The 18,257-nt window shown below is 55.3% G+C and overlaps 1 protein-coding gene across 1 annotated transcript in view; it reads left to right on the top strand.

Moving 5' to 3' along the window:
- ZAN (zonadhesin) overlaps positions 1 to 18,257 on the top strand; it is a 37,721-nt gene that overhangs the window by 16,509 nt on the left and 2,955 nt on the right. The window contains exons 21-44 of the mRNA XM_060405837.1: positions 960 to 1,162; positions 2,428 to 2,569; positions 2,844 to 3,091; positions 3,314 to 3,494; positions 3,740 to 3,851; positions 4,208 to 4,302; positions 4,600 to 4,776; positions 6,277 to 6,485; positions 6,750 to 6,894; positions 7,186 to 7,430; positions 7,508 to 7,672; positions 7,874 to 7,998; positions 8,314 to 8,606; positions 11,746 to 11,957; positions 12,418 to 12,559; positions 12,874 to 13,121; positions 14,170 to 14,299; positions 14,506 to 14,680; positions 14,994 to 15,170; positions 15,412 to 15,551; positions 15,930 to 16,129; positions 16,237 to 16,375; positions 16,885 to 17,025; positions 18,136 to 18,241. Of these exons, the coding sequence (XP_060261820.1) occupies positions 960 to 1,162; positions 2,428 to 2,569; positions 2,844 to 3,091; positions 3,314 to 3,494; positions 3,740 to 3,851; positions 4,208 to 4,302; positions 4,600 to 4,776; positions 6,277 to 6,485; positions 6,750 to 6,894; positions 7,186 to 7,430; positions 7,508 to 7,672; positions 7,874 to 7,998; positions 8,314 to 8,606; positions 11,746 to 11,957; positions 12,418 to 12,559; positions 12,874 to 13,121; positions 14,170 to 14,299; positions 14,506 to 14,680; positions 14,994 to 15,170; positions 15,412 to 15,551; positions 15,930 to 16,129; positions 16,237 to 16,375; positions 16,885 to 17,025; positions 18,136 to 18,241 (4,150 nt within the window). The remainder of the gene's footprint in view (positions 1 to 959; positions 1,163 to 2,427; positions 2,570 to 2,843; positions 3,092 to 3,313; positions 3,495 to 3,739; positions 3,852 to 4,207; positions 4,303 to 4,599; positions 4,777 to 6,276; positions 6,486 to 6,749; positions 6,895 to 7,185; positions 7,431 to 7,507; positions 7,673 to 7,873; positions 7,999 to 8,313; positions 8,607 to 11,745; positions 11,958 to 12,417; positions 12,560 to 12,873; positions 13,122 to 14,169; positions 14,300 to 14,505; positions 14,681 to 14,993; positions 15,171 to 15,411; positions 15,552 to 15,929; positions 16,130 to 16,236; positions 16,376 to 16,884; positions 17,026 to 18,135; positions 18,242 to 18,257) is intronic.

Below are 18,257 nucleotides of genomic sequence, written 5' to 3'. Positions count from 1 at the left end.
CACAGGCCGGGAGGTGTGGGGGTGGCACCTGGTGGAACCCCTTCATCCCTACACAAGGACCAGGAAATCCGCAGTCGGAAACCTCCCCTGAGAAAATCACACGGTCACCTGCACACTCAGGAAGGCTTCCTGGGGTTTCCTCCCAGCTGTGGATTTTCCAGGCAGTATTTTCACTCTAGGGCTGCCCTGGTGGCTCAGACGGTAAAGAGTCTGCCTGCTGTGCAGGAGACCCCGATTTGATCCCTGGGTCTGGAAGATCCCCTGGAGAAGGGAATGGCAACCCACTCCAGCATTCTTGCCTGGAGATTCCCATGGACGGATGAGCCTCGTGGGCTACAGTCCATGGGGTCACAAAGAGTCAAACACGACTTAACGACTCAACAACAACCGCATTTCCACCCTGGGTTCAGCTTGGTTTTGTTACATCTGATCTGGGCCCTGAGTACACGCTGATCTTTTTTATTTCTGTTAAAGTCTTAATTAAAGTTCTTTGGGAAAAGATTTTTTAAAGAGAAAAAGAAAGCCTTCCCAAGACCTGAGGGTATGGATGTGAGAGCAATGCACACACGTGTGAATGCACACCAGGTGGAGCAATATACACGTAAAATGCAGACTGCTGGGTGGGAGGGCGCCCCACAGCTCCCAGTCCTGGCCCAGCTCTCTGGGGGGCCTGCTCGAGCGCCTCGCTGGGGCCACATGGGTTCTGACTGGCTCCCCTGGGGCAGAGCTCCTGAGGCTCCTGGTGGGTCTGCCCCCGTGGTTCTGCCTCTTGGCACCTCCCTGCAGGGCCCCCTCCAGGCCCAGGGCGTGGAGGCTGAGTTCCTTGGTGGTTTCTCCCAGTTCCTCTCTTCTGGAGATTGGGCTGAAGCCTCTGGCCATGGGCCTTCCGAGCTCCAGGCTGGAAACTACCTCTTTCCTCTTCTCCCGACCCTGCCTCACCTGTGCACCCCCTCCACCAGCGCTGGCCTGCCCACCCAACAGCAGATACACCCTGTGTGCCAAGCTGTGCCCTGACACCTGCCATTCCTCGTTCTCGGGCATGGCCTGCCAGAACCGCTGCGTGGAGGGCTGCGAGTGCAACCCGGGCTTCATCCTCAGCGGGCTCCAGTGTGTCCCCCAGTCCGAGTGTGGCTGCCTCGACCCCACAGCCGGCTACTTCAAGGTGAGCCGCCGGGGCTGGGCCGCTCTCAGTGCTGCAGCCAGAAGGCACTGGTGCGGGTTCTGAAGTCTCTGACCAGCTCGTGGGCAGGAGACTGGGGGTGGGGGGACGGGTAGGAGGAGGGCTTAGGTCTAATTCCCCTTTTTCCTTCTTCAATTCCAGTACTTTTCACCAGAGTCAGCCCAGGCCCCAGCAAAACCTGGGACCCCCGGTTCTCTCCCTTCCTGTCTCCCCTGCCGGTCACTTCCCTGAGTCACTTCTCTTGTTTCTCATCCCCTGAAGGCTCAGGCATGTCTGCATCTCACCCGCATTCTCTCGCCTATGGAGGGTCCATTTCTCAGTTGCTACCTGGACCCCATCCGAACCATCTTCTCAGAGGCACTGCTTGGAGCTAGCCCTGATCTGTGAAACTTCTCTCTTCCTTCTTTCCAAGGCCTGAGGATGAGGTCCGTCCAAGCCTCCACCACCTGATGTCCATGGGGCTCTCCCCTACTCAGAGCCGCGTTCCAGGCTGGCCCCCAGAACACTCCTTATCCACCTTTTACTCTTTCAATTTCACCTTCTTTGTAGCCCCTTTCCCCCTGCTTGGCCTCCCAGGCACCACCTGAGTTAGCCACCTTCTCCTCCTTTGAGGTCCTGTTGAAATGCTGCCTCCTCCTTGAAGCACCCTGAGAAGCACCCCTAAACTCTTGCAGCAAGTGCCAATGGCAGGAAACACCCTGGGTGCCCTGATAGTCACCTCTGGGTACATAACGGGCTGGGGCACGGGACCTGTTTGTTTACGTGTTGACCGTCCCCTCTGGACTGTGAGTTCCGTTAGGGCAGGGGCATCGTCCATCTGGTTCATTACTGAATTCCTGACGCCTGGCACGAGGCGGATGATAACTATCTGTTGAAACAGTGGACAGACAAATAATGGAGTGACTGAATGAGCGAATGGAGCTGAGCCTGGAGCTTTGGGATGACACGAACGCCTTCCCAAGGAGCAGGCAGTGATCTGAACAGCAGTGCTAAGATGACTTTCTATTTTAAGAAGCGTGTGTTTGTCTATTCATGGTGGCATACTGACTCTAGTTGTGGTGCCCATACTCCAGTGTGTGCAGACTTTGTAGCTGCTACACGCAGGCTTAGCTGCTTTGCCGCATGTGGGATCTCTGTTCCCCAAACTGGGATCGAACCTGCATCTCTATCCTGCATTGCAAGGCAGATTCTTAACCACTTGACCATCAAGGAAGTCCCGACCAGGGGACGACTTCTTTTCCTTCCAGGTAGGGGAGCGGTGGTTCAAGCCAGGCTGCAGACAGCTCTGCATCTGTGAGGGCACTAACAGAACTCGCTGTGTGCCATGGCAGTGCCAGGCCCAGGAGCTGTGTGGTCAGCAGGATGGCACCTATGGCTGCCACCCTCAAGGTGAGCCTGGGGGCTGCCCAAATGACCTTGAGCGGAGGCGTGGTCCTGTCCTAAAGCAGAGAGCTGGGGTATAACCAGGGGCTGGGAGGTGATTGCCCGGAGTCAAAACAACATCTTTAAGAACCCAGACAGTGAGGCTGGAGCAGTCCCTGACCTTGACCTCTCCACGCCTCACGGACCATCCCGATGAGCCGTGGGTACCATCACCACGTGGACTCGCCAGGATGGCAGATCAAGGTGAGTGCATCCCTCAACGCCGTCTCCTGGTGCCCAGGATCGGCCACCTGCACTGTCTGGGGGGACCCCCACTACCTGACATTCGATGGAGCCCTGCACCACTTCATGGGCACCTGCACCTACATCCTGACCCGGCCTTGCTCGTTGAAGTCCCTGGAGAACTACTTCTTTGTGAGCGCTACCAATGAGTTCCGCGGCGGAAACTTGGAGGCCTCCTACGTCAAAGCCGTCCAGGTGCAGGCCTTCGGCATCAGAGTCTGGATGCTCAAAGGCCGCAAGGTCATGGTGCGTGCCTGCGCCTGCCTCCCCGGCCCCACCCCCAGCCCACGCGGCATCTCTTTTCCCTTCCCTCTTGCCTGCAATTACACCTGTCCGGCAGATACCGAAACCCCAGTTTCTGAGACATACCCGCCATCCCCCCCCACCCCCCGCCTGCTCCCTGGTCTCTGCCCCATTGTTATCCTGTCCCCGGAGCCTTTCCCTACCTCGTCCTCCCTACCTCTGTAGCTGGACGGTCGCCAGGTGGCTCTGCCCCTGTGGTTTGCGCACGGCCGGATGACCGTGAGGTCCAGTGGCTCCTTTATCCTCCTCTACACGGACTTCGGGCTTCAAGTTCGCTACGACGGGTACCACCTGGTGGAAGTGACCGCTCCTTCCTCCTATGCCGGCCGACTCTGTGGGATGTGTGGTGAGTTCCCTGGGCACGTGTAGGCGAAGCGGGGGCCACGGGCAACCTGAGCCTCTCAGGGATCTTGCTCATCCACACGTGAACAGGTGCTTGGTGATCTGTTACTCGGTTGAGGGCGTCGTGTGTGAGGGTAGGCGTGAAGGGAAGCCGAAGATGAAGGAAGAGAAAAGCCTTCTCTTGGAGAGAGGGTGGCTTCTTGGTCTTGGGACCAAGCCTGCGGCCTCTCTGACTGCTCGGTCCCCCAGGGAACTACAACAACAACAGCCTGGACGACAATCTGCAGCCTGATAAAAGACCTGCTGTCAACTCCGTGCGCCTGGGGGCCTCCTGGAAACTAAATGAGTTATCTGAATCTGGGTGAGCCGGGAATGGGGAGAGCGGGGAGCTGGACCGGGGCGGGGAGCTGCCTGCTTGGCAGGCAGCCTGGCGGTGTCCCCATTCTCTCCTGGAGTTGATGGAAGGTTGTTCCAACCTCCCACACCCCTGCCTGCTGATTTCTCCCGGGCTTCTTGACCTGTCTCCAGGGAAGTCCACCCTGAGATCTAACCTTTCTCCTTCCTGCTGCATCTGCTGACCTTACTACTCAAGGCCCTCACTCTGTTCTCCTCTCCCACCCTGGTTCCCCTCCCCGCTTCCCTCTCCATGTCTGCTGTGGCTTTTGGGAAGTGTCCTCTGATCCTAAATTCCTGTCCCTTCCCCTCCCCCTCTGTTAGCTGCTTTGCTGCAGATGCCAGGCCCCCCAGGTGCCTGGAAAAGAATGCAACTGACCCCTGGAGTAAGAACTGTGATATCTTGGTGAATCCCCAGGGTAAGCCACGCAGGGGCCCCTGTTTGCTCCCCACTACCCCCAGGACAGGAGACAGAGGAGGGGGGCTGATCACTGAGGAAGGGAGGTGAGACAGGAAATAGAGACAGCGGAGTGGATGCGGAGGCAGTGGTCCCCTGGGGGCGCTGATGGATCTGTGGGGGTTTTTTGCATCTCAGGCAGTAGGTTCTTAATAATCATGGGTTTGGATGGAAGTGGATGGAGACTTTGCCCCAGAGCAGCCTCATGGTTCCTCTTCCTCCCGAGGCTCACTCTCGCCTACCTCGTTTCATCCACCAGGACCCTTCTCCAGGTGCCACAAGGTGGTGGCCCCGCAGGCCAGCTTCACCAGCTGCGTATACGGCCAGTGTGGGACCAAGGGCGACACGTTCACGCTGTGCCGCTCCCTGCAGGCCTACGCGTCCCTGTGCGCCCGTGCCGGCCAGGTCCTCACCTGGCGGAACAGCACCTTCTGCCGTGAGTGACCTAGCGGAGTCCCCTGAGCCCCGCCCTCTCTCCCTCTCCCTCAGTTCTGCTCTTCTGCTCTCCCCTTCGCAGCCGGCCCCCAGCCCCCAGCCCCCATGTGGGATGCCCTCTGTCCCCCCTCTCCAGTCTCTTGGAGCCCAGCCCCTATCTTCCCCTAGACTCCCTCGGCTGGGAGCCCCCTTCTGACTTTCACCTCACCAATGGCACTAGTGGTAAAGAACCTGCCTGTCAATGCAGGAGGCATAAGAGATGCAGGTCGGGACCTAAGAGACCTGGGTCAGAAGACCCCCTGGAGAAGGGCATGGCCACCCACCCCAGTATTCTTGCCTGGAGAATTCCCACGGACAGAGCAGCCTGGCAGGCTACAGTCCATAGTGTCACGAAGAGTCAGACCTGAAGTGACTTACCAGCACCAAAAAGTTCTGACCTCATTTGTCTACTGTCTCCTTCCCATCTTCCCCAGGTCACCCGTGTGATGACCTTTCTTCCTCTTTCCCAGGAACTCTTTTTTTTTTAATTGTAGTAAAATATACAGAACACACAAATTACCACTGTAACAAATTTTTAAGTGTCCAGCTCAGCAACATTAAGTGCATTCACCTTGTCATGCAACCATTATCACCATTGTTTCCAGAACTTTTTCTTCTTCCCAAACTGAAACTGTCCCCGTTAAACACAAGTCCCCATCCCTCTCCCCCCAGCCCCTGGCAAGCACCATCTACTCTCTATCTCTATGCATTCGAGGACTCTAGAGACCTCATCTAAGTGAAATCACACAGTATTCATCTTTTTGTGACTAGCTTATCTTAGTATAATGTCCCCAAGTTTCACCCACATTGCAGCAGGCTCCAGAATTTCCTTCTTTGTAAGGCTGAATCATATTCCATTGTAGGGATGGACCCCTTTTTGTTAATCCATTCATCTGACACTTCCAGAAGCACTCTTTAAAAATGTTTTTGTCCTGTGTCGTTTGTAGGATCTTAGTTCCCCCACCAGGGGTTGAACCTGTGCCCTCAGCAGTGAAAGCGAGGAGTCTTAACCACTGAACCGCCAGGGAATTCTTTCTTAGGAATTCTTTTTTTTAATCCATTAAAAAATTTTTTAAATTAATTTATTTAATTTGGCTGCGCTGGGTCTTCGTGGTGGCGCAGGTTCTTCTCTAGTTTCGGGGCTCGGGCTTCTCCTTGCGGTGGCTTCTTTCATTGCAAAGCACGGGCTCTAGGGCACGTGGGCTTCAGTAGTTGCGGTGGGTGGGTTCAGTAGTTGCGGCTCCCAGGCTCTGGAGCGCAGGCTCAGTAGTTGTGGTCACCAGCTTAATTGCTCCGCGGCACGTGGAGTCTTCCTGGATCAGGGATCAAACCCGTGTCTCCTGCATGGGCAGGCAGATTCTTAGCCACTGGACCACCAGGGAAGCCCTTAGGAGCTCTTCAGGCCCCAAGGTCAAGAGAGCTGGAAATGACTCTTCCTTCCTACACGCTAATCTCTTCTTAGCTCTGAAGTGTCCGTCAGGCAGCAGATACAGCCCCTGCGCCAACCCCTGCCCGGCCACCTGTCTCAGCCTGAGCACCCCATCGTACTGCCCGTCTTCGCTCCCCTGTGCCGAGGGGTGCGAGTGTCAGAGAGGCCACATCCTGAGTGGGACCACCTGTGTGCCCCTCAGCGAGTGTGGCTGCACCAGCCCTGGGGGCGCCTACCACTCGGTGAGAAGCCAGACTGCAAGGGGGCCTCCATGAGTTGGGGGCCAGAGGGCTCAGAGCCTGCAAAGAGGTGTCGGGGAGGGGCAGTGCTGGGGGCTGAGAAGCAAAATTCAGAAGCCTGGAGCTTGAGAAAGGCTGGTGATGGAGGCAGGAGGCTGAACAACGCCGACCTCTTGGGGGCCCCAGGGTGCAGTGGTGCAGGGGAGGCCTCCGTCCCTCTCCAGCTTCCAAGTTTCTATCGGCTCCGCTGATGTCCGCGCCCCACAGGTTGGGGAGAGATGGTACACGGACAAGACGTGTTCCCGGCTCTGCACCTGCTCCATCCACAACAATGTCTCCTGCTTCCAAACCGCCTGCAAGCCTGGCCAGATGTGCTGGCCCCGCAATGGGCTGATGCGGTGCCGGGGGGCAGGTAGGAGGCCCACCAAGCATGGAGGAGGACCTTCAGCCACCAAAACCGCCCCTCCGCCCAGGAGGGGCTCCTCGGGGTTCACTCACGGCTCCCACGGCAGTTGTGAACTCGGGATATTAAAAGTCTCTCCTGGGCTGAGCGGCACCTGCCCCATCTCCTCGGGTCTTGACTCTTCTTTGCCCCCTTCCCTTCTGAGGCTCCCTCTCCTCCACATCCTTTCCATGAAGGTGGGGAGAAGGCCTGTTCTTGCTAGAGGCTGGACCACTCCTCAGCCGCCTTTCTGTCCTGCAGGGATGGGAGTGTGCCAGATCCAGGACAGGTCCCAGTACATAAGCTTCGATGGCAGTTACCATGCCGTCCAGGGCGCTTGCACTTACGTCTTGGCGAAAACGTGCCACTCCACCATGGACCTGCCTTTCTTCAAGATCAGTGGCAAGAATGGGCAGCAGCAAGACCAAGCTCACACTTCCTACCTCCGCAAGGTCTACGTACACGTCTTCAATACCCTGGTCACCCTGAAGAAGGACCACGTGCTGGTGAGCGGGGCGGTGGTGAGGGGAGGACATGGGCTCTGGTCCTTCCTGCTGCTCACGGGTCCTGCCTTCCTCTCTAGATCAATGGCACATGGGTCCCCCTGCCCGCGACCTCCCAGATCCGGGGGGTCAGCGTCATTTCCAGGGACGGCTACATGGTGCTCACCATCAGCATTGGGGTGGAAGTCAAGTTTGATGGCAATGGTTTCCTGAAAATCGAAATCCCAAAAGCCTATTATGGAAAGGTGAGGAAAACATCTGGGTCACTTCGTAGGGGCGTCAGTCTGCAGGGAGCGGGGTGCCCGACTGAAGAGTCACTCCCCAGAATGGGAAAAAGCTGCAGGGTGGGGATGCCTTTCTCTTCAGAGTGGAAAGGGGGTGCCAACCACAAATGCCCCCTGCCATCCCAGATGTGGAAGATCCCTCTTTCCTCTCTGCCCACCCAGACCTGCGGCGTGTGCGGGAACTTCAACGGTGAGGAAGAAGACGAACTGCTGATGCCTAATGACGAGCTAGCCCCGGATGACATCACGTATGTGGACAGTTGGCAAGATAAGGAGATTGACCCAAGGTAATTGTCCCCAAAGACTCTCTGCCTTTGTTGGCATAGGAACGCGAGTTGGGATTCTAGACCATATGGCCCACCTGGGATGGAAAGACTGAAGTGGTCCTCAATGCGTATCGCTTGACAGGGGGTGGCATCTGGGTCTTCCTGTCTTGGCTTCAAAATGTGGGAGGCGACGGGGGCCACGTGGAAGGCTGGTCAGAGCCCAGGCCAGCTTCCAGGTGAAGACAGGAGGGGTCTAGAGGGTGGTTTGGGAGCACCAAGTTGTTTTCATAGATGAGGCCATGGCTGTCCCTGTGATGACCCCCTTTCCCTTCCCAGTTGCCAAGATGATGACAAGACCGAAGAAGAATCGGAGAAGGAGCCAGAAACGACCTGCCAGCCAGCTGACCTGGAGAGAGCCCAGGAGCAATGCCAGGCAGCCTTTCAGACTCCAGGCTGGGCAAGGTGTGCCAGCCGTGTGATCCTCAATCCCTTCTTGGTGAGATGCACCGACAGCCTCTGTGAATTTGGGGGCCTGAGCAGCACCCTCTGCCAGTCTCTGCAAGCCTTTGCGACCGCCTGTCAAGCCCAGGGCATCAGGCCTCCCATCTGGAGAAACAGCAGCTTCTGCCGTGAGTGTCCCCTCTGGCCACCCCCAGACTGCTCCCAAACCTTCTTTTCATCTGTGTGTCTCTCTCTCTTTTTAAAAATATGAGTCTGGTACTTTAAAAAAATTATTTTTATTTTTATTTATTTGGTTGTACCAGGTCTTAGTTTCGGCCTGCTGGATCTTTAGCTGCAGCATGTGGGATCCGGGCTTCTTTGGTGGCTCAGACGGTAAAGAATCTGCCTGCAGTGCAGGAGACCTGGGTTCGATTCCTGAGTTGAGAAGATCCCCTGGAGGAGGGCATGGCAACCCACTCCAGTATCCTTGCCTGGAGAATCCCCATGGACAAAGGAGCCTGGTGGGCTACAGCCCATGGGATCGCAAAGAGTCGGACACGACTGAGCGACTAAGCACCCACGTGGGGTCTAGTTCCCTAATCAGGGATCAGCCCCAGGTCCCCTGCATTGGTAGAGTGGAGTCTTAGCCACTGGACCACCAGGGAAGGCCCCACCTGTGGAGTCCTGAAAGCTCCTCCATTCTTCTTTTTGGTGTTTTCTGACCTATTTCTGGCCTCATTTTCTCTAATGTGGACCATTTACAGTAAGCTCTTAGCCCGTGTCCCCTGTCGCAGGATGGCACAGGCTGCTTCTCAGCACTGTCGTTCCAAAGGAGATGTGATCATGTTACACCTGTGAGCCATTGTGCCTGCAAGTCCGAGCTCCTCTCTGAGATGTTTGAGATCCTGTGAGCTGTCCACCCCTAACTCCCCCTTGTTACTTGTGACTGACATCACCCGCAACAAACCATCCTATTCCCCACGTGGGCCTTGCTTTCCCACACCCCTCCCTGCCTTTATACACACCCTTTCCTGCACCCCAAAAGTTCTTTATTCTCCTCTCCTGGCAGATTCCAAGGCATTCTTCTCTAACTCTTTCCTTTAAAAAGTTTTTTAAAAATTATTATTCATATACTATATTCTTCTACCCTTTAAAAGTATACAATTTGGGGATTTCCCTAGTGATTCAGGGGTTAAGATTCCACCGCAGGGAGTGTGGGTTTGGTCTCTGCTCAGGAAACTAAGAGCCGGCATGCCACACAATTCGCCAAAAAAAAAAAAAAAAAAAGTATACAACTCATGGATTTTCAGTATCTTCACAAGGTTATACAACCAGCACTGCTATTTAATTTCAGAACTTTAAAAATTTTAAAACAGTAAAGCGTTTTTCATTTGTGCTGCATTCCTATGGTTCAAAATTTTTAAAAGTATTAGAAGATTCCCAGTGAAAAGTCTCTTTTCATCCTGACTCTGGGCCCCAGGCCCTAGCCTGCTCTTATCCGCATCTGAGTATTTTTCCAAAAAGTCTTTCCTATCTGCACATACAAACAAATGCAAATTTATTTCCCATATTTTCTTACAAACAACAGACAGGACACAGTCGTTTGTACTTCGTTATTTTTGACTTGGCTGCCCTTCCTCGTCAGATATGTAAAAAGCATCCTTATTCTCTTTCGCAGACATGTCATAATTCATTTGTCATCGTTTATTTAACTAGTTTCTATCGATGGACTTCCTAGTTGTTTCCAGTCTTTGGCTGTTGCCAACTGTGCTGCGATGCATAACCTTACGCAGATGCAGTTTTCTGTGTGTGTGTCTCTTATCTGTAGGATAAATTCCTAGCAGTGGAATTGTTGGATCGAGGATTGTGTGAGTTTATGCTTTTGAGAGATCTTGCCAAATGGCCTTCCATAGAGGTTGAGGCATTTACATTCCCACCAGCAACACTGCCCATTTCCCCACAGCCTCGCCAACACACAGTATTATCATGCTTTTGGATTTTTGCCAATCTGATAAGTGAAAGATAAAAAGAGTCTTAATTTGTATTTTTCCTATTATGAGTGAGGTTGTGCATTCTTTCATACATTCAGGAGCCGTTTGGATTTCCCTTCCTGTGATTTCTTCCTACCTATTCACCATTTTTCCACTGGTTTGTTGCCCTTTATTGAAATATTTTATAGATGTCCTTTGCTACAGAGAGTAGACAGCCCTTCATTAGTGCTATGAGTCAAAAAATTTTTTCCATGTCTTTTTTTTTCATCTCTGACTTCTTATTTTTTTACCATGCAGAAATATATATATATATATATGTATTTAAGAGGTCAGATATAACAGTCTTTGTTTTATGGCTTCTGCATTTTGAGCCCCAGTTACAAACGCCTTCCCTACTCTGAAGTTAAAAAAGTTGCCTACATTTTGCCCTAGCATTTGTATGGTTTCTTTTTTTGTATATTTAAATATTTTGATCTGTGGGGATGTATCCTGCTGTGTAGGGTGAGAATTCAATCAACTTCATGTTTATTTTTTCCCAGTATTATTAAATGACCAGTCTCTTTTTCCACTGACTCAGATGTCACATTTCATATTAAATTCCCATGTGTATTTGAGTTCCTCTTTGGGCTTTTTCTCCTCTTCCTCTGCTCCATTTAGCTTCATTTACTAGCAACACAGTGTTGTGATCATTGAGAGTTTAAGTAGTGTTTAGATTTCTGGCAGGGACATTTAGTTTCTTTTGTTTGTTTGTTTTGGTTTAGAGTTTTCCCAGCTTTTTTGGTTTGTTTATATCCTCATCTCCACTTTAATGTCATCTTTCCCTATTTAAACAAAAAAAAACACACCAAAATCCTGTTGGTACATTTTATTGCTATCATATTAAATGTACAAATTATCTTAGGGAGGGAATTCCTGGGCAGTCCAGTGGTTAGGACTACAGGGTGCACAGGTTCGATCCCAAGCTGGGGAACTCAGACCCCAAATGTGGCCCCACGTGACCTAATAACGGTAATAAAATTAATTTAGGGAGAACTGACATCTTCATGTTGTCCACTCTTGCTATCTGTGAACGTTTTCATTTGCTTGCAACTACTTCTGCTCAAAGGGTTTTACTTAGCTCCCCCAGCAGAGTGAGTCCCTCCCTGCCCTGGGCTCCTGTCATGCTGGTACACAGGCCAGTCACGAGCTTGCTGCCCAGATGCACCGAGGTCGCGCTGAACCTGCTGCCCGACCACAGGCTCCCACACCAAGATGGGAGGAGCAGTCTTGCTCTATTCTGTCCTCAGGCCCACCACGGAGCCCACGCTCAGTCCGCGTTTCTCCCCCACCCTTCCAGCTCTGGACTGCCCCCCCAACTACGTCTACACCAACTGCTTTCCCCACTGCCCCCCTACCTGCGACAACCCGGAAGGCCGGTGCAAAGGCTCCAGCGGTCCCTCCAACTGCGAGGAGGGCTGCGTCTGTGAGCCTGGCTACGTGCTCAAGGAGCGGCGGTGTGTGCCCAGGAGTCAGTGTGGCTGCCGGGGCGCCCGGGGCAGATTCCTCCCCGTGAGTGGGGAACGGGAAGTAGGGGTGGGGGGGACCACCCACACACCTTCAGGATGCCGCCTTTCCCTGGCCTGTGCTGCTGCGGCTGGCGCTGGATGTGAAGGCTGGTGGCTGGGGTGGGTGGCCTCCTGCCAGGACTGGGGTGGAGGGTGTGTGGTTTGGATGTGAGGACTGAGGCACGGTAGAGTGGCCTTGGTTTGAAGATCTTGGTGGTACCCTTCTTGAGTCACAGGGCTTCTGTGACCCCAGTTTCCTCATCTGGAAGATGCGTTCAGCAGTACCTCCTGAGACAGCGCAGTGCCTCTAGGGAGCGCTACAGGGACAGAGGGTGCCTTGGCACTGGGACTGCCTCTGGCCTGTGCCAAGTGAGCCGTCAGACTGTGGGCTTAGACTGAAGTCGTCGAGGAAAGAGAGCTGGCCCTCTCTTCCTCACTCCTCGTTCTTCCCGTGGCATCTGCAGGAGGGTAACGCCTGGTTCTCCAGCAGTTGCTCCCAGAGGTGTACCTGCCGGGCGGGAGCCATTCAGTGCCGGGCCTTTGCCTGCCCCGCCAGCTCCCGGTGTGAGACCGACGAGGACGGCAAAGAAATCTGCAAACCCTACAGTAAGGGGGCCCTCAGGAGGTGCAGTCGGGGGGGGCCCAGACTGGGGGCTCTGGGGAGAGGGAGCTGCTGACATAGACAGAGGTGGGCTCTCACCTCTTACCAGCTCGCTGATCGCCTGCAGATTCTCTCTGGGATCTACCTTCAGGGCGAAAAGAGCGAACCAGGCAAGGGAGATCCTCTCAAGCTGGGAGAGGGAGAGGGTGGAAATATCAAGTTCAGGGAACAGGAGGCACTGAGGGCAGGCGGGTGAGGGGCCCTGGGGCCGTTCCACTGGGCAGGGCCATTCCTCCTCAGTGCTGGCTCTTCTTGGCAGGGTCGGAGCGATGCACGGTTTATGGGGACCCCACTTACCGCACGTTTGATGGCCTCGGCTACCGTTTCCAGGGCCGCATGACCTACTATCTGGTCAAGACCGTGGATGTGCTCCCCAGTGGCGTGGAGCCCTTCATCGTGGAGGGACGCAACAAGATGTATGCGTCTCACAACCCCATTTTCCTGCACGAAATCATCGTGATGGTCTACGGCTACACAGTCCAGCTCCAGCACGAACTGGAGCTTGTTGTAAGAGCTGGGCCAGGCAGGGTGGGTCGGGGGAGGCAGGTCAGTCCATGAGAGGCCACCAGGAGCAGGTGGAGCCAGGGCTGCCCGTTCCTTGGGAGGTTCCTGGCAGAGGCTGCCTAGTTGTAGAAATCAGAATCAGTGTTGCACTTACCTCCTTGGGAGCCCAAGCTGGGCAGGAGGATTTCAGGTAAGATCGGGGAGAGGTGGGGCAGTGGGAAGAAGGGAAGATCCGACAGGCGGTCTGAAGAAGCACCAGGGATGCCCACCTGCCAGTTGTTTATTTATTTTTTTTTGTAAAGAAAGGGGCTGCAACAGGAGCAGACCTCGGAGACGCTCTTGGCATTTGGGATAGTAAAGCTTCCTGGAGTACCCTGTTGCAGAGAATGATGGAACCACAAGGTCCCGAGATGTGCAGAGAAGTGGAGGCCAGCGCAGCAGAGAGTCACCTTTTTAAATATAATTGTATTAATTCTTTAGGTTTCGGCCGCATTGAGTCCTCATCGCTGCACACGGGCTTTCTCTAGTTGTGGTGAGCGGGGCTGCTCTCCGTTGCGGTGCTCAGGCGTCTCATTGCAGTGGCTTCTCTCGTTGCAGAGCACCGCCTCCAGGGGCTCGGGCTTCAGGAGCTGCCACTCATGAACATGGTAGTTGCGGCTCCTGGGCTCTAGAGCTCGGGCTCAGCAGCTGCGGCGCACAGGCTCAGTTGCTCCGCGGTATGTGAGATCTTCCCAGACCAGGAATTGAACCCGCGTGGCGCTTGTGGTAAAGAACCTGCCTGCCCGTGCAGGTGGACATAAGAGACATGGGTTCGATCCCTGGGTCGGGAAGATCCCCTGGAGAAGGGCATGGCAACCCACTCCAGTATTCTCGGCCTGGAGAATCCCATGGACAGAGGAGCCTGGTGGGCTGCAGTCCATGGGGTCGCACAGAGTCAGACACGACAGAAGCGGCTTAGCAGGCACGCATTCCTGCATTGGCAGGTGGATTCTTTACCACTGAGGGTCACCTTGATTCAGGCTTCCCTGCGGCTCCCATCTGCCTCCTCCAGGTCAACGGCCAGAAGGTGACCGCCCCCTATGAGCCCGTTGACCAGCTGCGGGTCTCCCTACGAAGCGATCGCCTGTTCGTGATCACAGACTTTGAGCTGGTGGTCAGCTTCAACGGAAAGAACAACGCAGGTGCCTGAGCATGGGAACCAGAGGGCCAAAGGGAGCGTTCTTGGGAAGGGGGAGGGAAAACCGCCTCATGGAAAACCATGGGCTCCATGAGAGGGTCCCCTGCCTGCAAGCAAGGCCTCAAGCTCCGGGAGACGACCCAGGAGGGGTGGGGAGGGATGAGGTGTGGTGCGGGGGGGGTCTCACTCCTGGGCCCCCTCCTCCCACAGTGATCTCCCTGCCCGTCACTTACCGGAAGCTTGTGCTCGGCCTGTGTGGCAACTGCGACCAGAACAAGAGGAATGACTTTATGCTGCCCAACGGGGCTGTCACCCAGAACCTCCTTGCTTTTGGCAATAGTTGGGAGGTAAAAATGACCGAGGGAAGCTTCCCCCGCATCTCAAGGTGAGAGGGCTGGGGTTCAAAGCAGGGAGGCCCTGACCCGGGGTGGGGGGCGGCCGGCCAGGGTGGGCATGAGCACCAACCTAAAATCTGTTCACACAAGCTCACCCGCACTTACTCAGCAGAGAAGGAGCCCTGAGGCCGAGGGCTCAGACAGGCCTGAGTCTTCTCATCCCATCACATCTTTCCTCTCCCGCCGACTGCGGGGCACCGGCCCTGTGGATCCCAGCCTGTGCCCCGGGCCCTCCCCTCCCAGGTCCCTTCGATCACGGCAGCCCTGGTGGGCCTCACCTGGATCTTTACTGTCTCTGCCCAGGGCTGTACAGGAGGAGGAAGTGAGAGAGGAAGCAGCCCTAGGCTTTCCTGGTGTGTCGGGATGCCGCCCGGAGGAGCTGCAGCTCATCAGCCGCACCCAGGCGTGTGGGGTGCTGGTGGACCCCGAGGGCCCCTTTGCTGTCTGTCACCAGACTGTGGCCCCTGAGCCCTTCCTGGAGTGAGTCGGGGACCTGAGACCCTTTATCCAGCTCCTGTGGCCTGTTCTCTGACTGGCTGTCTGTTGGGCACAATTCTGTGCATAGTACCTTGTCACACACACGCACACACACGCACACACATCCCCATGGCACGCCGGCCCACTCTCTGATGGGGCTTCCAGGGCCTCTTCTGCAGGGCTGGGTCTCCTGGCCTCCCTCCCCATCTCTGACAGCCCCCCACCTGTCCCTGCTGTCCTCCAGGCACTGTGTGTCTGACCTGTGTGCCGCCCACGACCCCAAGGAGCAGGAGGAGCTGCGTTGCCAGGTCCTCAGTGGGTATGCCAGCATCTGCCAGGAGGCGGGCGCCACCCCGGCCAGCTGGCGGGACCACACCCACTGTGGTGAGGCCCTGACCTGCCCTAGCAGCTGGCCCCTGACCCCTTCGGCTCTTTCCACCCCTTGTTCTGCTCTGAGCCCCCACAGCTTCCCCCACCTTGGCTTTCCATCTTGGTTCCCCCAGCCCTAGACTCTCCCCCTTGTTAATATCCTCACGACTGAACCCCTTCCCTGCCCTCACCCCCATCACCCCTTCCCACTCCGTTCTGCCAAGGCCCACCTTTGATCCTCCTCATGAGTTAGTGTCACAGACAAAAAGACTCACAAAGCCGGTCCTCCCTGCCTTTAGCAAGCTCTGTGCTCTGTTGGGTGACCTTCTTTTCCATACCTGGGGGCACCTACCCCTGCTCTGCCACCTTCTGACTATGACTGTGTCCCCTCAGCCTTGTCATGTCCAGCCAATACTGTCTACCAGAGCTGTATGACACCCTGCCCGGCCTCCTGTGCCACGCTGGCAGCCCCCCGGGGCTGCAAGGGCCCCTGTGTGGAGGGCTGTGCCAGCCTCCCGGGCTACATCTACAGCGGAGCCCAGAGCCTCCCCCTGGCCCACTGTGGCTGCACCAACAACGGCATCTACTACCAGGTCCGGGCTGTTAGTGGGAGGCCCCGGGGGAGCGCAGGCGCGAAAGGACAGCCCAACACTGGAGGTCAAGCAGGCGCTCCTGCTTCCTGGGCTTTCTCCCTCTCTAGCAGGGTGACAGCTTCGTGAATGACGACTGCTCCCAGCGCTGCACCTGCGCGCGCACGGGGCTCCTGCTATGTGAGCCCCTCGGCTGCAGCCCTGGGGAGGTCTGCACCCTGGGGAACCTCACTCGTGGCTGCTTCCGAGGTGAGCCGGGACAGGCCCTCGGCTTCCAGCTGCCCTCATCCCCTGTGGGGGCGGGGGAAGGGGGAAGCCCCTGGACCTGGAACAAACCAGCCCTCCCAGTCCTGGGAAGAGCCCATCTCATCAAGATCAGGACTCCTACCATTTAATCTCTCTCTCTCTCTCTCTCTCTCTCTCTCTCTCTCTCGGGAGGGACAAGGCAAAGGCCCTGTCTTCCCCGAGCCTCTGCTCTCTGCTCTGCGTTAGTGTCTCAAGATCTCCTTTAGTCCTTACTCAGCACTTGGGGTGAGCATAGCATTCCCACATTATAGGGTAAAGAAAATGGAGTTCAGAAGAGGATAAGCAGTTTCCCCAGATCTCGGGGGTATAGAACCAGGACTGGAAGCCTGGCCAGCGGACCCCAGCGAATCTCTCTGGGAGAATTTCTTCCCTGGCGTCCCAGCCCCCAGGCCCCTCTCCTTGGCTCTGAGTGTCCGCCCAGAACTCCCTCCCACCCGCTTCCATCCTTGCAGACAGCCCGTGCCTACAGAACCCCTGTCAGAATGATGGGCGGTGCCGGGAGCAGGGAACCCATTTCACCTGTGAGTGCGAACCTGGTTATGGGGGAGACCGTTGCATGGAGCCGCGGGATGTACCTCCCCCTGAAAAGCCAGGCAAGAACTTTACCCAAGACCTGTACCTCACAAGCTCCTCACCTTCCCCACCAACAATGGCCACAGAATAAGTCCGTGTATATAATATTAACCTACAGTATCTGTTAGAGATGTATGCGCGTGTGTGTGTTAGTTGCTCAGTTGTGTCCGACTCTTTGTGACCCCATGGATTATAGCTCACCAGACTCCTCTGTCCATGGGATTCTCCAGGCAAGAATACTGGAGTGGGTTGCCATTCCCTTCTCCAGGGGATCCTCCCAACTCAGGGATGGAACCTGGGTCTCCCTCATTGCAGGCAGATTGTTTACCTGAGCCTCCAAGGATGCCCATAGATGTATAGTAGATAGTATATTATATTGATAGTATATATATAGATATTATATAGATAGTATATTATCAATGTCTTATATTACCATATGAGATGTAATAATATAATATTTGGATATGATCCCTAAAGATTAGCAGGATCAGTATCCTGAAAGAATCTCAGAGTCCCTATGCCCTACCCAGCACTCTGGAATCTTCTCTCTGACCCTGAGCTCCCCACTTCTGTGATCTGTATGCCTTACCCTGCTGTTGTTCCCCTCTCCTGTGTCCCTCTTAGCCTCCCTGGTACCTTTCATTAGTTTTCTCTATCCCAAACTATAATCCCCACATGCCTCTGCACCAGCAATTCTCTGACTGTATCCTTGTGCCTAAGATCGGGGTGGGGCAAGGTTGTCTCTGGGACTCAGCCCTAGAGACTTGGATTGGGTAGGTCTCGGTGGGGCCCCAAGATGCCTGCACTTTTTCACAAGCTTCTAGGTGACTGATGGGAGTGATACCAGGGCTACTCTTGGAGAAGCACTGACCCAGCTGATACCCTGGAGTCTGGGGGACCAGCTGGGTGAACATCCTCCTGAAGGGTCTGTGGGAGTTGCGTGTCCGCTGGGAGCAGGAGGGCGGCACCAAGGTCTCGAAAGCCCTAGGAGTGGTGGCTTCCTGGAGGGAGAGCCAGGACCCAGAGACGTGCAGGGAATGCAGTCCACCCAGGGTGGCAGCTGAGGACCGGAAGGGTGTATCCCCCTCACCTCTTATCCCACACCCCTATTTCTATTCCCTGCACCCCAGAAGCATCCAACCTTGCCTCCATCCTGTTGCCATTGCTGGTGCCCATGGTGGTCATAGTGCTAGCAGCGGTGACCAGAGGATGCATTTCCAGGAGGAAAGGGAGGAGGTGAGTTTCTGGAAAG

This window comes from Ovis aries, chromosome 24 (genome assembly GCF_016772045.2).
Source record: "Ovis aries strain OAR_USU_Benz2616 breed Rambouillet chromosome 24, ARS-UI_Ramb_v3.0, whole genome shotgun sequence".
Taxonomy (NCBI): Eukaryota; Metazoa; Chordata; class Mammalia; order Artiodactyla; family Bovidae; genus Ovis; species Ovis aries.
The sequence above is the reverse complement of the archived record's forward strand: the minus strand, read 5'-3'. Positions and strand labels throughout refer to the sequence as shown.